Source organism: Parasteatoda tepidariorum, chromosome 10 (assembly GCF_043381705.1).
Source record: "Parasteatoda tepidariorum isolate YZ-2023 chromosome 10, CAS_Ptep_4.0, whole genome shotgun sequence".
Classification (NCBI taxonomy): domain Eukaryota; kingdom Metazoa; phylum Arthropoda; class Arachnida; order Araneae; family Theridiidae; genus Parasteatoda; species Parasteatoda tepidariorum.
Genome location: NC_092213.1, coordinates 32,161,533 through 32,180,053, shown reverse-complemented (window position 1 = coordinate 32,180,053; position 18,521 = coordinate 32,161,533). Strand labels below are relative to the sequence as shown.

Sequence of the window (18,521 nt, the reverse complement as noted above, 5' to 3'; positions counted from 1 at the left end):
CAATTTTAAATTGTATTGCAAACTTTATTTTTTTGTTTAAAAAAAATGGTAATCATTAAATTAGAGAGATTTATTTCTTTAAACTAGTAATTGTTGTTGGTGTTATCAATCTGAAAACATTAAATGTTATTTGGTTATTAATTTCAGGGATGTGATTCTTCCGCGGATCCGCTGATTTCCGCTTTTTTCAGATTTTTCCATATCTTCCGCTCTTTTTTCATAAATTTCCGCGCGGAAAAAATTTTTATGCAGTAAATGATATTTTGTTGAAAAATTTTTTCTCCCGCGGAGCGAAAGTATTGAAGCCCCCAATAAACCTTTCTTCACATGTCAATCTGCTGGCTGGGGTAAAAGTGGTTGACCTTGGTAAAACAATGCAGTCTCCTACTCCACTCCACTACTCTCTTATCTTTTCAGGGATGAAAGACTTTTTTAAATTTCCGACCATATTCCAAAAACTTTTGGGGAGTCGAACGAACGATATAGTCGGTCTTGCGACGATCTCCCCCCTGCATGAGCCTCCTGAGAAAATGATCTTCGGAAGAGAATGGGTAGAATTTCGGCATGTACGCCATTGCCTTGACAACCGCGACTTCCGCTACAGATTCAAGGGTCTGTCCAGGCCGAATTTACTACCGTTTAGCGGTACCTTCACAAATTCAACTTTAGGGAAAACGGTAGTTTCACAAATTCAACTTTAGGAAAAACCACAAAATACTTTTTCTTCAAATTGAATTTTTGTATCCCTTAAGAAACGATAAATCCATATTTTTGTGTTGATTTTTTAATATAATTTTTAATTTTTCACAAATTATGTCTAAATTTTCACAAAATAGGTAGCTCTCAGAAAAACCTAAACAGACCACTGAGATTGGAAAAAAGAAAAAAAGTCCTAAGCAGTTTCGTTTCAGCCGCTGATATTTGATTTCTTCTGATTGGCTGATTTACCGAATATGCTAAAATTGCGATTCTTATTTAGATGATTTTTACGTAAATCATCGATTTTCGTATTTAACTGATTTAAAAGTTACTTGTTGAGATTCGTTTTTACACGATTTAAAAATCATTACTCGCAATTCCCATTCACGCAATTTAAAAATTTAATATCGCGATTTTTATTTAAGCGTTTTTAAAACCCAATATTGCGATTTGTATTTAAACGTTTTTAAAACCTAATATCGCTATTCATATTCCCGCTAGTTTAAAATCCAATGTCGCGATTCCTATTCATATATATTTTTAAATTTCAATATTGCGATTCGTTATCACGCGGTTGTAATATCAAACATTGATTTTCGTATTTATACGCGGTTTAAACATAACTCGTTGCGATAAGTATTCACGGACTCTAAAAATTATGCATCGTGATTCGTATTTACGCGATTTAATAATTCAATACCGCGATTTGTATTTTCGTGCTTTTAAAATCCAATATCGTGATTCTTATTCATGTGATTTTAAAATTCAGTATCGTGATTCTTATTCACGCTATTTTAAAATTGAGCATCGCGATTCTTATTCACGCGATTTTAAAATCAAACATTGTGGTTCTTATTCACGCGATTTTAAAATCCAACAACGCGATTCTTATTCACACAATCTTAAAATCCAACATCGCGATCTTAAAATACAATATCGCCTTATTCACGCGATTTTAAAATCCGGCATCGCGATTCTTTTTCACGCGATTTTAAAATCAAGCATCGCGATTCTTACTCACGCGATTTTGAAATCCAACATCGCGATTCTTAATCTAAGGCCTCTAAAAATTTTGTGAGAAATGAACTTTCTTGTCCTATCAACACTGATGAATAAAAGTCTGCAAAACGCAGTCTACAGATCAATCATGTTAATAAAAGACCATCGAAAAAACAAAGAACTCATGAGAAAGTCCATAAAGGTCCTTTGACCATTAAAGAAATGTTTTTTAAAATGATGTGATACATAAAATCCTGCTTATGCATAATTACTCAAAGTTATCTAAATTATTAAAAAAAAATTATTTTAATCAAGATTTTATTTAAGAACATAATTACCATTTATTTATATTTATTTGAATAGATAATAATGTAATCATTATCAGATTGGCTATTGAATTCATATCATTTTTCCTTTTGCACGTTTAATGCTACAGTAATAAACTTCCTCTTTTTTGTGTTTTTGTCAATCACATCCCTGTAATTTGCATGTACATGCTATTTGTCTTTCTATCTGCATTTTATAACTTATGTTTATAGTTGTGGCAGTTAACTAGAATATATTGTTTAGATTGCTTTTAAATTTGCATAATTTTTTGGCTCAGCTATAATTTACTTTTAAAAATATCGGATATCCCCACCCTCTCAGCATTACTTTTTGTACCACAATGAAATCATATTTCAAACAAATTACAAATTTTCAGTATTTTGTCAGTGTTTTCACTACAGCGCGAGAATCTCGCATATTTTTTTCTTTTCTCGCATTAAAAAATGATTACCGCGAGAAATTCGCGCATTCTATGAACCAATTTCAAAATTCGCGAATTTCTCGCATTTTGAAAAAAATTTCTCATTGCGTCATTTAGAATAAAATCCGTTTCACTTTTCTTCCTGGATCTTTTATTATTTTCAACATCTGCCCCATTATCTAGCTTCCCTATTTACCAGTATTGTTCAGAACCTTTAAGAACAACAGAACACCATCCTTCCGAACCACGGAACCTCTTTCAGAACGCATTTCTCTGCAACCACGTGTTTACCGTAGGTAAGGTTTCTTCATGTAAGACGTTCAAATTTTTTGCTCGTTAATGTAAGATGGACAAATACCTTGTAAAGCCAATATCTTCTACTCCGAAACGGACAAATGAAAATGAAACAAATGTGGGTAGAAACGATCAAAACGAAACAAATACGCATTTGAGCAACCTAATGAGAATAGCTGATGAAAAAGTAGATGTAGAACATTTTGCATATGATGATGCAGCAAAAATATTCAATGCTTTAAAAATTAGAAGATGTTAAAAATGTATTATAATTAACGAAATGATTTTTTTTTCAAGTCTCTTTGTGCTTTATATTTTTAGAAATCTCACTTAACTTTTTGAAATCTCACCCTGTTTTTGAGAAAGGTTGAGAAATTCTCACCCATTTTTTTTCTGCGATGAAAACACTGTTTGTGGAATACTTATGTGTCATATAATTTAGTTTTGTTTTCGTAAAGTGGAATATTTTATAAAAACTTAAATCAATTTATGTTCTTATAATTATGACCAAAAAAATTTAGCCAACTTCAAGAAGATTAATTCTTAAAAGAATATCAAAGTTTGTGTGAAATTAAAAACTTAAATTCTTCAAATGTTTTTGAATATTTTTTACTTTAATGGTTTTATTTTACAGATTTTATTTTGTAACTCTTATTAATATGTAATTTAATATTTAGTAATTCATTTGGTATTTTTAGAATAACCATAATTTACTGATAAGGAATTGTAGTTATTATCTCAGTTAAATAATGATATTAGTTGAATTTGTAAAATCTTTATGTAGATAAGCATATTTTAATCAACAGTTTTGTTATTTTTAGCATATTTTTAACCATTTAAAATGTTTAAGAACAGTTAAAGTTTAAAGCAGAATGTTTGGCATATATATCTAAAGTTTAATTTTATTGTTAGAGCATAAGTATCAATTGTCAAAAAATGCTTTATTCTAAAACACTGTAATTTATAACATTTAAAGATAAAAATACAAGTATTGAAGTGGTTATGAAATAAAAAACAGTATTTATCTATAACTAACTAAAGAGTGGAATTATGTCTTAAGCTCTTGAACAAGCTTTATAATAAATTGTTTTGAGGCTATCATCAACGATAAACTAACATCTCTCACTATTTTAATTATAACTATTCTTTTCAATGATTGCAAAAAAAAAAAATCAAAAATATGCCTGCATAATGAAAAGAAAAAATTCTTAATGCATATTTTTTCTTCTTTTGCAGCTGTAAATTAGACATAAATTGTTCTGCAATGTACAGTGGATGTATAGGGTGTCCACGGGTTATGAAGGACACAGACTTGAAAGGGGAGCAGGAAAATCGCGATGACTTTTTTAGATTAAGTCATAAAATTTTTTCTTTTCAGAAACTTCTGATTGTGATAACTCAAATTCTAAATTTGCTTGCCTAATAAGCTTGCATTTATAATATTTCACAGCTGCCAAGTCTCCTATTTTTTAATGAAGACCTCCGTTTTTGAGGACTATCTCCCGTTTACCCACATGTTCTTAAACATCTCCGTATTTTTTGAAGAAATAAAAAAAAATTAATTTTTTAGCAATAATTATGCGCTAATAGTAAAAATACTTCTCTTATTCCTCAACAGTGTTGCAGTTCTTGCACAGCCGCTCTGAATAATTTATTCAGTAAATTGTTTTTTTCTCCGATAACAAACTTTGTTATTTATCTATGGGAATCTGGCAATAACTTTGTTTGTGTTGGTATTTTTACCAATCGTCCAAACAGGAAAGTATTTATTTTTTTCCGAATCATTTATTGGTAGTCAAGCAACTAGAAAATGAATTGTATAAGGAAAGAAAAAAAACAGTTCGAAAGTATAGCAGATGTTATGTTAGGTACCCTATACATTCTGCTGAGCAATGCAGACCCCTAGAAAACTTTATTTAAGGTTTTAAAAAAATTGCTCCAAACTTCACTCATCACTCTCTGATGGAAAGCTTGTGAACTTGCTTTTGAGGAAGAGTAATTTCTCCTGGTAACTGTTATGAACAGAACTTTGATGAAAAATTTCCTGTGCTTATTCAAATTGGCTTACGTTCGAAATGTGAGCATGTAATAATTCTGTAATATAAAGCTAATTACTTAAAATTATGAAAATTATTTTGATGTTGAGTGTTTATGGTTTAAGTAATTATAAATAATAGTTTAGAAATTTTTTTAGATTAAGATTTTTGTAGATATTTTCAACTTTGCTAAATGTAAGTACTTTTATTTCCAATTTCGAATTTCTCTTTTTGACATCCATGCTTTTGCATCAGATATCAGAATCGTACATGTAGCCCAAAAATGTCGCAAGTAAAATCTCCGTTATTTTATTTTTCTAATGTTGGCAGGTATGATATTTAAATTTGGCACAAGAATGGCCAAAAAAAAAAAAAAAAATAACTACTAACACAATCGGACTACAATGTGAATTTATGATTGAATCATTACAAACTGAGGTGTTAAAAGCAGGGTTGGGTTTTTGATGTCAAAAACTGGTTTGTGACATGACATATCAAAAAACTGTCAAAAACATGGGGCACTTGCCCCATGTTTTTGACAGTTAACTACTGACCAATACAATCTGACACTGATGACTACTGACCAACACAATCGGACAACAATGTGAATTTATGATAGAATTACTACAAACTGAGGGGATAAAAACAGGGTTGGGCTTTTGATGTCAAAAGCTGATTTGTGACATGGCACATCAAAAAACTGTGAAAAACATGGGGCAAGTTTCCTTTTTTTTTTTTTTTTTTTTTTTGTTGAAGACATTTTATTAGATACTAAGTCATGATCAATACTTGCATTATATATTACTATAATTATGATTAAATATTATGTATGACATATGAAAAATGTAGCCAAAATTATTAAACTATTAATTGGTTTTTCTAATGGTAGTCTTAATACTTTAAGACCCATATTATAACTATTACAGCTAATGACTAAGAGTTGTTATTTATTATCAATCTAAATATTGAATTTAATTTTTTTGTGTTACAATTTAGGAAAATTTTTTAGATTAAGTAAAATAAAAGTGCTTGCCAATAATTGTCTAAATGTTTTTATTGATTTTCAATATTTGTTCTAATTAATTATATTCAGGTGAGCAGAATATTTCTGACTGCACAAACAAGACTTTAGAGGAAATTCAAGCAGCCATGGGGAAATTTTTGGGTTAAAAAAATTCTAACAAAATTTCTTGTTAAAAAAATGAGTCAATTTTTCTATTTATTAGTTTGAATTCTTTAACTTTATAAATGGAGCTTTAAATTTAATTTAATAAATTGTTACTATTTTCGTATATTTCGTTTCCTATTATTTTATAACACATATGCTCCTTTATTCGAGAATTGTGTAAAACCAAATATATATGAGGTGTGATCAAAAAGTATCCGACTTTTGTTCATAAAATAAACGTTTATTATGATATAATTATTTAATACAAATCCCCTTCAAAGTAGTCCCCTTGGGCTGCCACACACTTCTCCCAACGCTTCTGCCACTGTTGAAAGCATCGCTGGAAGTCCTCCTTCGGTATGGCTCTCAGATGGTCTGTCGCATTCTGCATAATGTCTTCTCTGGTCTGAAATCTGGTCCCTTTTAGTGGCATTTTCAGCTTTGGGAAAAGCCAAAAATCGCAGGGAGCCATGTCAGGAGAGTAGGGAGGTTGACGAACCACTGGTGTGCTGTGTTTTGTCAAGAAGTTCTGAATTAAATGGGAAGAATGTGCGGGAGCGTTATCATGATGGAGCTTCCAACTGCCTGTTGCCCACAGATCCGGGCGCTTGCGCCTCACTGCGTCACGAAGGCGACGCAGAACCTCTTGGTAGTACTCCTTGGTGATTGTAGTACCGTGTGGTGCGTACTCGTGATGTACTAAGCCACTGGAGTCAAAAAAGGCAGTTAGCATGACCTTGACATTGCTGCGAACTTGCCTTGCTTTTTTGGGCCTCGGGGATGAAGGATGCTTCCACTGTGTTGACTGGCGCTTGGTTTCTGGGTCATATCCATAAACCCATGACTCGTCACCTGTAATCACTGTGTTCATAAAGTCGGGATCACCGTTCACAGTTTCGGCATGTCTTGTGCGATCTCCAGGCGAAGGTTTTTTTGCTCAAATGTTAGCAGCTTTGGTACAATCTTTGCTGAGACTCTCCTGAGGCCCAAGTCGTCAGTCAAAATTGATTGAATGGAACCAAAACTAATACTCACCTCGTCTACAAGCTCTCTGATCGTGATTCGGCGGTTCTGCATCACCAGATTCCTCACTTGATCAATGATGGCATAATTTTTCGATGTTGAGGGCCTCCCTGAGCGTGGTTCACTTTCAACTGATAAGCAGCCATCTTTGAAGCGGTTGTACCACTCCTTTATCTGTGTGGTGCCCATCGCTTCATTTCCAAACACTTGTTTAATCTTGCGAATTGTTTCCACTTGCGAATCACCAAGATTAAAACAAAATTTTATGCAATAACGCTGTTCGACTTTTTCTGACATTTAAAAAAAAATAAAATCCGACGACACTCACTTGCACCTGTTCAATCATGAATGGCCTGACGCCGACTGACTTGTATTGGAGCTGTAGAAAAAAATGAGCATGCGCACTAGGCATGCTCACAACCACACATCGAGCCCCGCCCCCATAGCTGCGTTTGTTTGACCAATAAAAATTAAGGTCGGATACTTTTTGATCATACCTTGTATTTTTTTCTTTAGCTTTATTTTCCAAAAATATTTTGTAAAGTTATTGTACCAAAAAAATGCCCTACTTATATTCTCATCGTGCCAAAAAAAGGACCACACGGAATAACTCTTGATATAATTATCAGATCTTCATGTTCTAAGACTCAATCTTAATGGCTCAAAGGAGTGACCAAATATGCTTATTAATAAGTGCAGATGATTTTTTAAGTAACGAAATCAGACACAAAATTATGCTTTTTCTGAATAAATATGCCTTTTTCCCCCCCATCAGATTCAGATTTCTGACACCCAAAATATAGGTGGTAGCTCCAATCTGGGAAATATATAATATGTATCAATAGTTTGTTCAGAAGTGAGCTTCAAAGTTTGGACCCCTTAATGTTAATTTTGTGCATTTCCCTATATTTCGAGAACTTTTTAAGTGAATTGAAGCATTTTTGCACACAGATTTAAAATTTGTTTATCCAAAGAAAATTCCATGCAAATAATAACTTTTAGTAAACATTTATTTTTTTATTTTATTTAACACTGGTTGGAATAATTTGAAATTATAAGATTAAAGAACTTTTTGAATCATTTTAAAGAATGTTATTTTATATAGCAAAATACAAACTTCAAGCAAAATTGGTTGAATAGTTCCTGAGAAATTGAATTTCAAAAAAGTCAGTTGCTTAAAATGTTTCTATGTTTTTTTTTCTTTTGTAGATAATTATAAATGGTTAGTTGTGTATTTGTATTTTTTTTAACCTAAGTTTTAAATAATAGCCTGCTGTTCATTAAATTAATATTTAATTAATACCAATTAATAGTGGAACCTGTAAATGTGACCACCTGGGTAAAGTGAGCATCTGAGTAAGGTGACCATTTTATACAAGTTTTATTTAAAGAGTTCTTTTTAAAGAGTCTGCATAAAGTGACCACCTCTATATAGTGACCATTTGACTTGGTCCCGAGGGTGGTCAATTTAGACAGGTTCCACTGTATTTCATTTTTCAGTTAGTAAGCTAAAAAGTTTTTTACATCAATGTTTTAACAATTCGATTTAATCTTATTCTCAATAATAGGTATCAATGATTTAATTTTTTTCTTTTTAGGTATTTGACAATTATGCAGTGACTGTTATGATTGGTGGGGAACCATACACGCTTGGTCTATTTGATACTGCAGGTCAAGAAGATTATGATCGTTTGAGACCTCTGAGTTATCCTCAAACAGATGTTTTCCTTGTCTGCTTCTCTGTAGTTTCTCCTTCTTCATTTGAAAATGTTAAAGAAAAGGTAATTCAACCTGGTATTTTTACTAATATTTTTTAATTGTTTAATTTCTGGTTTAGTGTTGATGCCTGTAGTATTTAATTCAAATTGCGAAATAAACGTAGCATGATGGAAAGCTATTGTTAGCTATCTAATGTTACTTTATTACTCTAAATCTACTAAGTTGTATTTTCTTCAGTGCATGACTAAGCATTTAAATGTGCAAAGATTGTTATTTATTCTTAGCAAATAGAAACAATTTATGTTTTATCGTATAAGATCCTTGTTTTAGAGGAGTTTTGAAATTAAAATAATGAATCGTAAATTAACAACTTAATTCTTTAGTTTAATAGGAATCATTGACTAGGAGGTCTATAGGTATTAGGTTGACTCTAAAAATGCAGGAAACTTTCTAAAAAAAATGTAAAATACTTTGAGAGTTAGTTAATAATAATGCATTATAATAGTAGAATTTTAAAGTTTGTACCTAATTTTATTTTTAAAAAGGGATGTAAATAAAACTACAAAAACTCAATGCAACCTCAAACACTTAAACTGCAAAGCAAAATATGCAATTATTCACACTCTTTTCTGTACCTAGTTCTATATCTTTGTGTATTTATCATATTTGTGATAAAATTAACACTATCATTCAAATAGCCCTTAAATTTTCCATGTTTTATCCAGACTAATGGATGATGTGAGAAAATGGGCTTGCAGATGAAATATCAGAATTTTTGTGTTCCTAACAAGCTTTAAATACTTGTTAACTATCAGAAACTTTGCTTTGTTTGATTTTGTGAAAACGAGTAACAAGGAATCAGAGTATTCATTGGTCACAAATAGTCATGAAAAGTCATTAATTTTTATCTTTTTAAGTTATTAAAGTAGGGATCATTCAAACATTGAATTGGCTGGAAAGAACTATAAATACCGACCAAAAAGGTTATCACCATTCAAGGGGGTGTATGAAGAAGTTTTCAATTCTGATAAGAAAATTGTGCGCTGTCATAATGTTGAATTTGAAAACTACCTGGAAATCACCTTATGGCGATCATCAGATGACATGAATTTATGCCGAAACCGAATTGTTGTGAACATAGAACGGCAGACAGTGATAACTCAAATTTTAAATTCGTGTCATCATAACATATTAAAAATTTCAAAATTTGAAAAAATTATTAACTCAAACTCGCTTAATGAAAATATTGGATTTCGAAAACATTAAAAAAAAAAAAAAAAAAAAAAAAAAAAAAAAAAACTAAACAAAAAGGTCTGAGAAAATGATCCAAAAAACTATGTGGCTTTATCATGAAATCGCCGTGAATCAAGTTCATAAAAGGTGATAATTCAAATTCACCTATCCTATCAGTAAGACATTAAAATCAGCAAAATTTGAAATAAAGCAAAAAATAACAGGAAAATAACCCTGAATAACCTCCCAAAAAAACTTTTGCAATCACTGCAAATTTAGCACTGAAAAAAGTTTTCACTCAAATTCAAAATTGGCGTGTCATAACAGTACAGTATTTAATATATCTTTTTAACCAAGCAGGTTAATTAATAACCAAGCAGATTTTTTAAAAAATAGGCTTAAGCAGACCTGTTTTTATACTTATTTTGTAGTATATTTGATGAGTTCTCTGGATTGAAGGGCATGTGGAATGTAAATTTTTAATCCGAAGTGCTAACTGGTGGTGTTCTCTACAAACCCTTTCTACCATGCATTCTTAACATAGCAAGTTGAAAAAGTAGCTCTTAAAAAATATTCAGCAAGTTAAGAAATTGAATCCTTCGAATAATATTGGCAGAAACTAGAATTTTCAGATTAATTTGAGAGACTAGATTAATTGAGAAAGACTAGAAACTTTTAAATGAAGCTTAAAGTTTCCGCATGGAAAATCCTAACCAACAAACAGAAAATGTCTCATAGAAAGAGCAGAGTGGAAAAAATTGAACTTTTTCCAAACTTTTAAGTTGAAGAAGCAGAAATTGTTGAAGTACAGATTAATTTGAGAAACAGTGGGAATGAAAATACTAATTTAAATGAAACTAAATGTTCTGTGTGTAGTTCCAATGCACAATCAGAAATGATAACAGCTGATAAACAAAAAGAAAAATTGGCACTGTTTTTTTTCTTCAGTCTTTTAAACAAAATCGAAAATTCTTATAATGTAATATGTACACTATCTAGCCATTAATGACTGGGCACCCCTTGAACGGCAGGTGGACTCATTCTGGCCGAATAAATACGGAACCTGTGGTGGGGAAAATACCGACGAAATACCGGCCCTACTGACTTGATTCTAGCACCTCATGTATTCGAAATGAGGGGGAACCGGTCAATAATGGCCAGATAGTGTATCTTTATTATGAGAAAAGCTAAAAAAGTGGTAATTATTTAAAACTGTTATGTAATATTCTAAAATGAACTGCTTTTGTACTTAATGAAATGCTTTTGTACTTAAATGAAATTTTTATTGCTGAATTGCCCTGTTATTTTAAGAGTTAAGTCCTACAGGATCGGATGACTCAATACAAAGATCTAGATCCAGCCAAAAAATTGTAATTCCTTAAGATTGAGGCTACAAGAAGAGGCACCAGTGCCTTTGACTGTAGCACAGATTAAGAAAATTGCCCTGTGTAGAAAATCAGTGTATATATAAAAAAAAAACTCAACTTTAAAACATTTTAGAAAAGTATTATCTTTAAATCTAATTGAATAATGTATAATGCTTCAGAAAAGCACTTGTTATCCTCATTTCAGTAAAACAGCAGTATATCTGGTTAATAGTCCATCAGAAAGTTTCCACTTTTTTTAAATTTGGTTAATCATAAATGTATGTAGAATGCATCAACATTAACATGAATTGTAAAATATTTATTAATAAAGAAGTATAAGAAGAAAAAAAAGGCCTAAATGTTTCAAAAAAAGTCATGAAAATTAATTTAGGTGGTATGAATTTTTTTCTTAAGACTTAGTTGACACCCTAATTTCAAAAAAAGTCATAAAAATTTGTGTAGGGGGGCATTGTTTCCCCTCCCCCCTCCCTTGGGACCTGGTGGACACTCTGATGTGGATTAAAAACACTTAAAATTGGTATTTAAAGAAACATGCCAATCTCATGCTGAGTGTAAATGTTAATGGATATTTATTAGATGGACCATGTCACGAAATTTATGTTTAAAATTTTTTTACAAAATTAGTGTTTTTCTTTTTTTGAGAAGACAAAAAAGAAAAATTACTTTTCAAAAAATGCTTTCATTTTATTCGTATCAAGAGAAAAAAAAAACAAATATATGCTATTGTTATAGTTAATGAAATTTTCCTACTTTCATTAGTTATTCATAGCTGTTAAGTTTTCAGTTCCAGGCAGTTCCATCTGCTCATTATGAAAAACATGTAAAATTTGAATATGAAGAATTTTTTATTTTTAATAAGAACAAACGTAATATTTATCTATAAATTGTGTGTTTTGTGCACACAGATATACTTTTTTATAACTAAATAAATTTTAATTCTTTAAATTTGTTATTTTTTAAAATTATCTTTATTTCAATTTAAATTAACAAGAACAGCTTTGAATGGTGTTAAATTATTCTCTTAATGTAGCTTATACAACAGCAAAGTTACATAGTTATGATTTTTTCAAAAATTTGTTGGAACTTAATGGCTGCTATATCTATTCTAATTAAGCTTATATCTTGTTAAAATATACCTCCAAGTAGAGTAAAAATATATTGTCCGTTTTTTGTGATAATTAAATGTTCCTAATTTAATCATGTTCAATAATCTTCCCTCTCTCTGCATCCTTCAGCTGTAAGAAACTAGCGCTCTTCATTTTTGAGTATTTTTTTTCAATAGTCATTGAGTTTGTGTAGATTAAAGTGTTTTTATGCTGCAAAGAAAAGCCAAAAAATCTGCATAGAACGATCTAATGTAGAATGCGTAGAATGGTCTAATGAAATCTAATCATAGTGTGATCTTTGTCAATTAAAGGGTTTTTAATACTACTGAGAAAAAGGATGGATAATTTGATTAATTGTTTTCTGCATTCTTGCCTTTGGAAACATGTTTTCACAGGGTGTCGAAATAAGTTAGTTTTTTATAATATTAAAACAGAACGCACTAGTAATTAGGGGGAAATGCAAAACCATCTGCATACAATGATCTAATGCAAAATGCGTAGAATGATCTAATGCAGAATGTATAGAATTAGAATGATCTAATACAGAATGTATAGAATTAGAATGATCTAATGCAGAATGCATCGAAGGATCTAATCAAACTGCGTAGAATAATCTTATACGGCAGCAATGTTTTCTGCATTAGATCATTCTAACCAAAAATAAAAAATAGTAGACATTTGTTAATTTCGTTCTCAGGCTGTGCCATGTTTCTAAAAATCAATTTTTATGAATTAGCACTAGCAATGCCATTTGTTCATGAACTTAATTTCACACAAGTTAAAAAGTTAAAATCTAAAATTTATCTAATAAGCTAAATGAATTTCTTTCTGATATCAATTTCAATTCCCAAAATATTTCAGTATATTCTCTCTGGAAATAAAAGACCAATTAAAAGGTTGAATTTTTAAATTGTAGGTTGTTTTACTTTTATTGCCAATTTCTTGTATTTTATTTCTCCAAAAAGTTCTTATCCATGTAATCTAAAGTGTTACATTTATTGATTTTAAATATGTGTTTCAGTGGGTACCAGAAATTACTCATCACTGCCAGAAAACACCGTTTCTTTTAGTGGGTACTCAGATTGATCTTAGAGATGATGGAATAACAGTAGAAAAATTAGCAAAAAATAAACAGAAGCCTATCACATATGAACAAGGGGAAAAATTGGCTAAAGAATTGAAAGCTGTCAAGTATGTTGAATGTTCAGCCTTAACTCAGGTAATTTTAATTTTCTTTTATTTAGTAGTAATTATATAAAAGATCCTTTATTGCGCTATAATAAATAAATTTTTCTTCAATAATTAGACTTTAAATGTAAAATATTTAATAAATAGTGATAAATATTTTTATGTATGTAAAAATAAGAATACTATTTTCTCTTTTTTTAAATTTTATATATTTTAATACAAAAATAAAGTTTCTGCTTTGGCTTCAATGAAAAAATTTTTTACAAAAATAAGGAGAAAATTATACCAGCTTTTAAAATTAGTCCTTTTTTTATTATTCATTTAAAGCATTTGCTAAAAGATTTCAGGAGATTGATGGATAAAGACTCTACCCTCGTTATTTACACGTAAATTTATTTAGGTTTCTTTGCATTTTAGTTGATAAAATAAGTCTTTTTTAAGTTTTATTTCAAAATTAGTTAGTCGGTTTAAATTTTTAAATGTGACATATAAATATTTATATTTTTTATTTATATAAATAACTTTTTTATTTATGTGTCATTTGTGACTGATTATTTTGTTTCAAACTGTGTTTATCTGCTCGACCATTATACGACAATATTACAGAGACTCCAACGGATACAGAATTTTTAAAGTTTTCATGCAAATTTTGATTGTTACCATGGACTGTAAGGATTAGAACCCATTTTATGAAAGAATATGATATTGATAGGTTCCTATGGTTTTTCAAAATCTGTATTAAAATAGAAGCTATTACTTTTTGATGTGCACCAGATTCATGACAGTTGCTTTGTAAATCCATACGGTTTTTACGATCATTTATCAACAGCTAGTGATCTATTAAACCATTTATCCAAAATATATGGAATTCCAATGCTTGTGAATTCCAATATTTTTAATACACTATTTTTACATCTGAATTTGTATTTTCACTTTGGGGTGTGTCCAATTTACAATGATTGACATTGGTAAATCTAAGCGGTTTTCTGATCTGTTTTAATTCAATTTCACTTAGTATTTTGAATTCCGATATTTTTTATACAACATAATTACACTTATTTGAATCTACGTTTTCACAATTAATTCAACTCCAATCTATTTCGGTGTATTGCCAGTCTGTAGGGAATGAAAACTCCATTCGTTTTGTACATGATTCAAAATTTAATGATTTTTGACAGTTGTTAAAAACAATGCTAAATTTTTTTTTTGATGTGACGGTTAAAACAAGATAAAACGGTCAATTGTCAAAAACTTTCCAATCCTGCCTAATTAGGATATTTTTTTAAAGTGCTTAAAAATATTTTTTGAATGCTTGAAAGGTGCTTAATTTTTGTTGAGTAATTTGGCTACGCACCCTGACTACTGTAAGAGCTTGAAGAATGCTGAAAATTTTCATAATCACCACTAAAAACTGAATTGTGGTTGGGGTCTCTAATATAAGTTTATTAATTGCAAGCATTCCTCAAATTTTCTATTTAAAAAGAAAAATTTATACATTGCAGATAGCAACATTAAGCTTTTTCATATTTATCTCTGCATAATTCCACCAAGTATTATATATATTTAAACATTGACCTATTAATTGTAAAAAATTGGATTTCTTTGAGTAAAGAAAAGAAATGCAGGCACGAAAAATAATTTCATTATTTGATAGAAAGTTTGATCAAAAATAGTGTAATTTTATCAAATGTTCATATGTTATTTAGATTTTGTGTTAACTTTTTTTTTCGTCATGCAAACTTCAGATCAGTTAAGAGGATGTAAAATCATCCTAAATAAATTAGTAAATTAACTTTATTTCCTCAATAAGTTTAAAACTGCAAATGTTTGAAAGGGAAAATTATTGTCAAGGACGCTTCGAGCTTTCTTTATAAGATTAAAATAATAGAAAATTTGAGATGTTTATATATTTTTATTTTTAATGACATTTTTTTCTCACGTCTTTTGGGGAAGAAGAAATTTGGTTTTGGGACCATCTGCATCTTGATCAAATCTATTCATGTGCCGATAATTTTGAGAAAAATGTAGCTCAGGCATAACCTATATATGGCCTGTAGGTACTTTTTGACTCTTAAATTTTTATAAATAGTCCTGATTAAGAGAGGTCATAGTCTTTTGCTGACTATTTATTAGCTTTCATACTATTTTCTATTTGTAGTGGCCAACTATCTAAGTTTGGTTGTGCTTCTATTGTAGTCAAACATTTCACCTACCAATTTTTCAAACAACCTGCTTAGTAATAGGTTATTAATATGTGTATTGTGAAAATGATTTAGGACATCTCCTTTATCATCTCAATCTGTCACTAATGATGCAATATTTGTGTTTATCTTTTTATCAGTTTAACCTAGGAGAAAGAATCTGAAAGAAATTCTCCAATGCTATAAAAATGTGTCATGCTTTTTGTGTCTGTTTCTTGATCACTGTTGCATTATAGCTTTGCATACACTAACATTATATTTATTGCTACGTGAATAATGCTAAATAATATTTATAAGAAAAAAAGAAAAATCTGCTTAGCCTTTTAGGCCCTTTTATAATTTTTCAACAGGCACATATATATCTAATCAGTTAATTTAATACCATTAGAGTAGAAATTTTAAATTAATACCATTTTCCAGGTGGTAATCTAATTTTATATATATTTTATTAATATAATTAAAGATATTATAATGGAAAAGTTGAATGGGTAAATGTTTTAAATGTCATTTTAGTGAATATTAAAAGAGCTACTTTATAGTTTGCAAGTTGTCAAAAGTAAAAAAAAAGAAAATATAGTCTTGCCTGCATACCTCCAATTGGTTGAATCTACGATAATAAATCAAAAAGTTCACACTTGTAGTGTAGTTTCTATTTCTTGCCCTAAAAGAGATGCTTTTTATGGTTTTTTGTAGGCTTATTTATTTATATTTTTGTTCAAATGCTCTTAAAACCTAGTAGTTATGGTGGTTCTTATCTCATAAATTTACTTCTAAAAAGACTTAATAAACATAAAATTATAAAAGAAACAAACAATAACATCTTTTAAAAATTACCTTGTCTTTTTTTAAGAACTATATCATCAATGATAATGGTGTTGGTTGTGCCATCTCTTGATTAAGTAAATAATGAATGAGGAAATAATAAATTCCAATTATACAAAATTTTTCTACTCTTAAAGATTGCAAGTACCTTTATCCAAATAAATGTTTATAATTAAATAAAGTATTTTTTTTAAAAAATCTCAGCTATTTCTAAAATAAAATAAGAATCTTCTTCTGTTTCTATAAAATTGCAATTATTAAAAATAATAATAAATAAAAAACTCCTATAGTCTCAATTCTAAATTTGTCAATATTTTAGAATTTCTTTTTTTAAAATATTAATTTTTAAATTTATCCTTTTCAACAGAAAGGCTTGAAGAATGTTTTTGATGAAGCAATATTGGCAGCCTTGGAGCCACCAGAACCCAAACCTAGACGAAAGTGCAGGCTTTTATAAAGATTGGATGACCTTAATATATCGCCATCAAGACGTTTACCCTAATCTACAAATAAAAAAAAACTCTTGGCTTTTCTCCTTTTCTGAACATTATATTCCGCGAAACATCATAAATAATATAAAACACATTGCTCTTTTTGTAATCCAGAAATTCATTAGCGAATCCCTGCGCTAATCATGTACCACTGTTCTGTGGAATACTGATACATTCTGTATTCTGATACATATGTTATACGCATTTACCATTCTGAACATCTTAAGTGTGTTTCAGGGGTTTTTGAGTGAAAAGGACCAAGACTGATTTATATATATATATAAAGTGCCACTTTATTTAATTTTTTTCTCAGAATTAGTGAGTAAGGAGTTGAGAACACTTAATCCTTGACTTAGGATGTGTGGCTGCAAGTTTGCGGGGATTTCTTGAGATGGATAATGATTTGACGTTGAGTTTTTAACGTATGAGTTTAAGAACGAGAAACTATTTCTTTTGCAGATGCAATACTTTAGTGTTGTGTAACAATGTCTTTTTTGTAGTTTAAATTATTTTTCTAGTTTTACCAAATTTGTCTTTTTTAGGCATGTTTTATTATAATTTAATCTGGATATATATATTTTCTATATTATTTCAATTATGTTGAATCACGACTCATTAATAAATTTGCTGGCTGGCATAAAGTAATTCCGTTTTAAAATCCTAAAAAGTGCCTCTGAACAATAAGAAAGTATGTTGTTGCAAATAGTAAGGGCTTTTTACATTGTTGGATTGTCATGTCTTCATGCTCAATAAGAATTTAATGTGCAGGTCTTAGTAAACACAACTATATTAAGCTTACTAACATTAAACGTGATTTTTTTTATAACTTGTTTCTTATTTCGGCATTGCACCTTGTGGCTTTGCTTTTCTGTGTTATTATAGTCAGCATAATCCTTTTATGTATTTATATTGTGTGTCCAGTACTGATAAAAATAACTATTATGGGTATACAATATAACTTCAAATATATAAAATGAAAAGCCTATCAAAGTTTTATATTTAGGGTGCTTGTGATTTAAAAATCTTTTTATTTAATATAAAAACATGTCATCCTTTTTTTTTCTATTACTTTTTTAAGTATCGATTATGTACAATGTAACATTTTTCAAGTCCAAATGTGATTGTTTCATTCTGATGATTATTTTGTGAATTCTTTTTTTTCTTCTCCCATTTGTTTGTGGCTTTTAATTGTTTTTTTGTAATGTATAAATCAAAAATAAGAGCACTGTTCAGCACAATGTGTCTTCCTAATAGTATGCTGTTCAGTATTTAAAGAAAACAAAAATGCTAAAAAAAAACTGGCTTACTGCCCATTTGTGTTACAAAAAGAGACAGTCTGTGCCACATGTTAATATACACTTCGTGTACTGGATGAAGCAATTTTTAATAAAAAAAAATTGATAAGA

At 29.7% G+C, this 18,521-nt stretch overlaps 1 protein-coding gene across 1 annotated transcript in view; it reads left to right on the top strand.

Annotated features, from left to right (window-relative positions):
• The window catches only part of LOC107437746 (Cell division cycle 42), a 21,616-nt gene extending 3,095 nt beyond the window's left edge, over positions 1–18,521 (top strand). Inside the window, exons 3-5 of the mRNA XM_016049844.3 lie at positions 8,566–8,748; positions 13,435–13,632; positions 16,992–18,521. Coding sequence (XP_015905330.1) covers positions 8,566–8,748; positions 13,435–13,632; positions 16,992–17,081 — 471 coding nt within the window. The 3' untranslated portion in view covers positions 17,082–18,521. The remainder of the gene's footprint in view (positions 1–8,565; positions 8,749–13,434; positions 13,633–16,991) is intronic.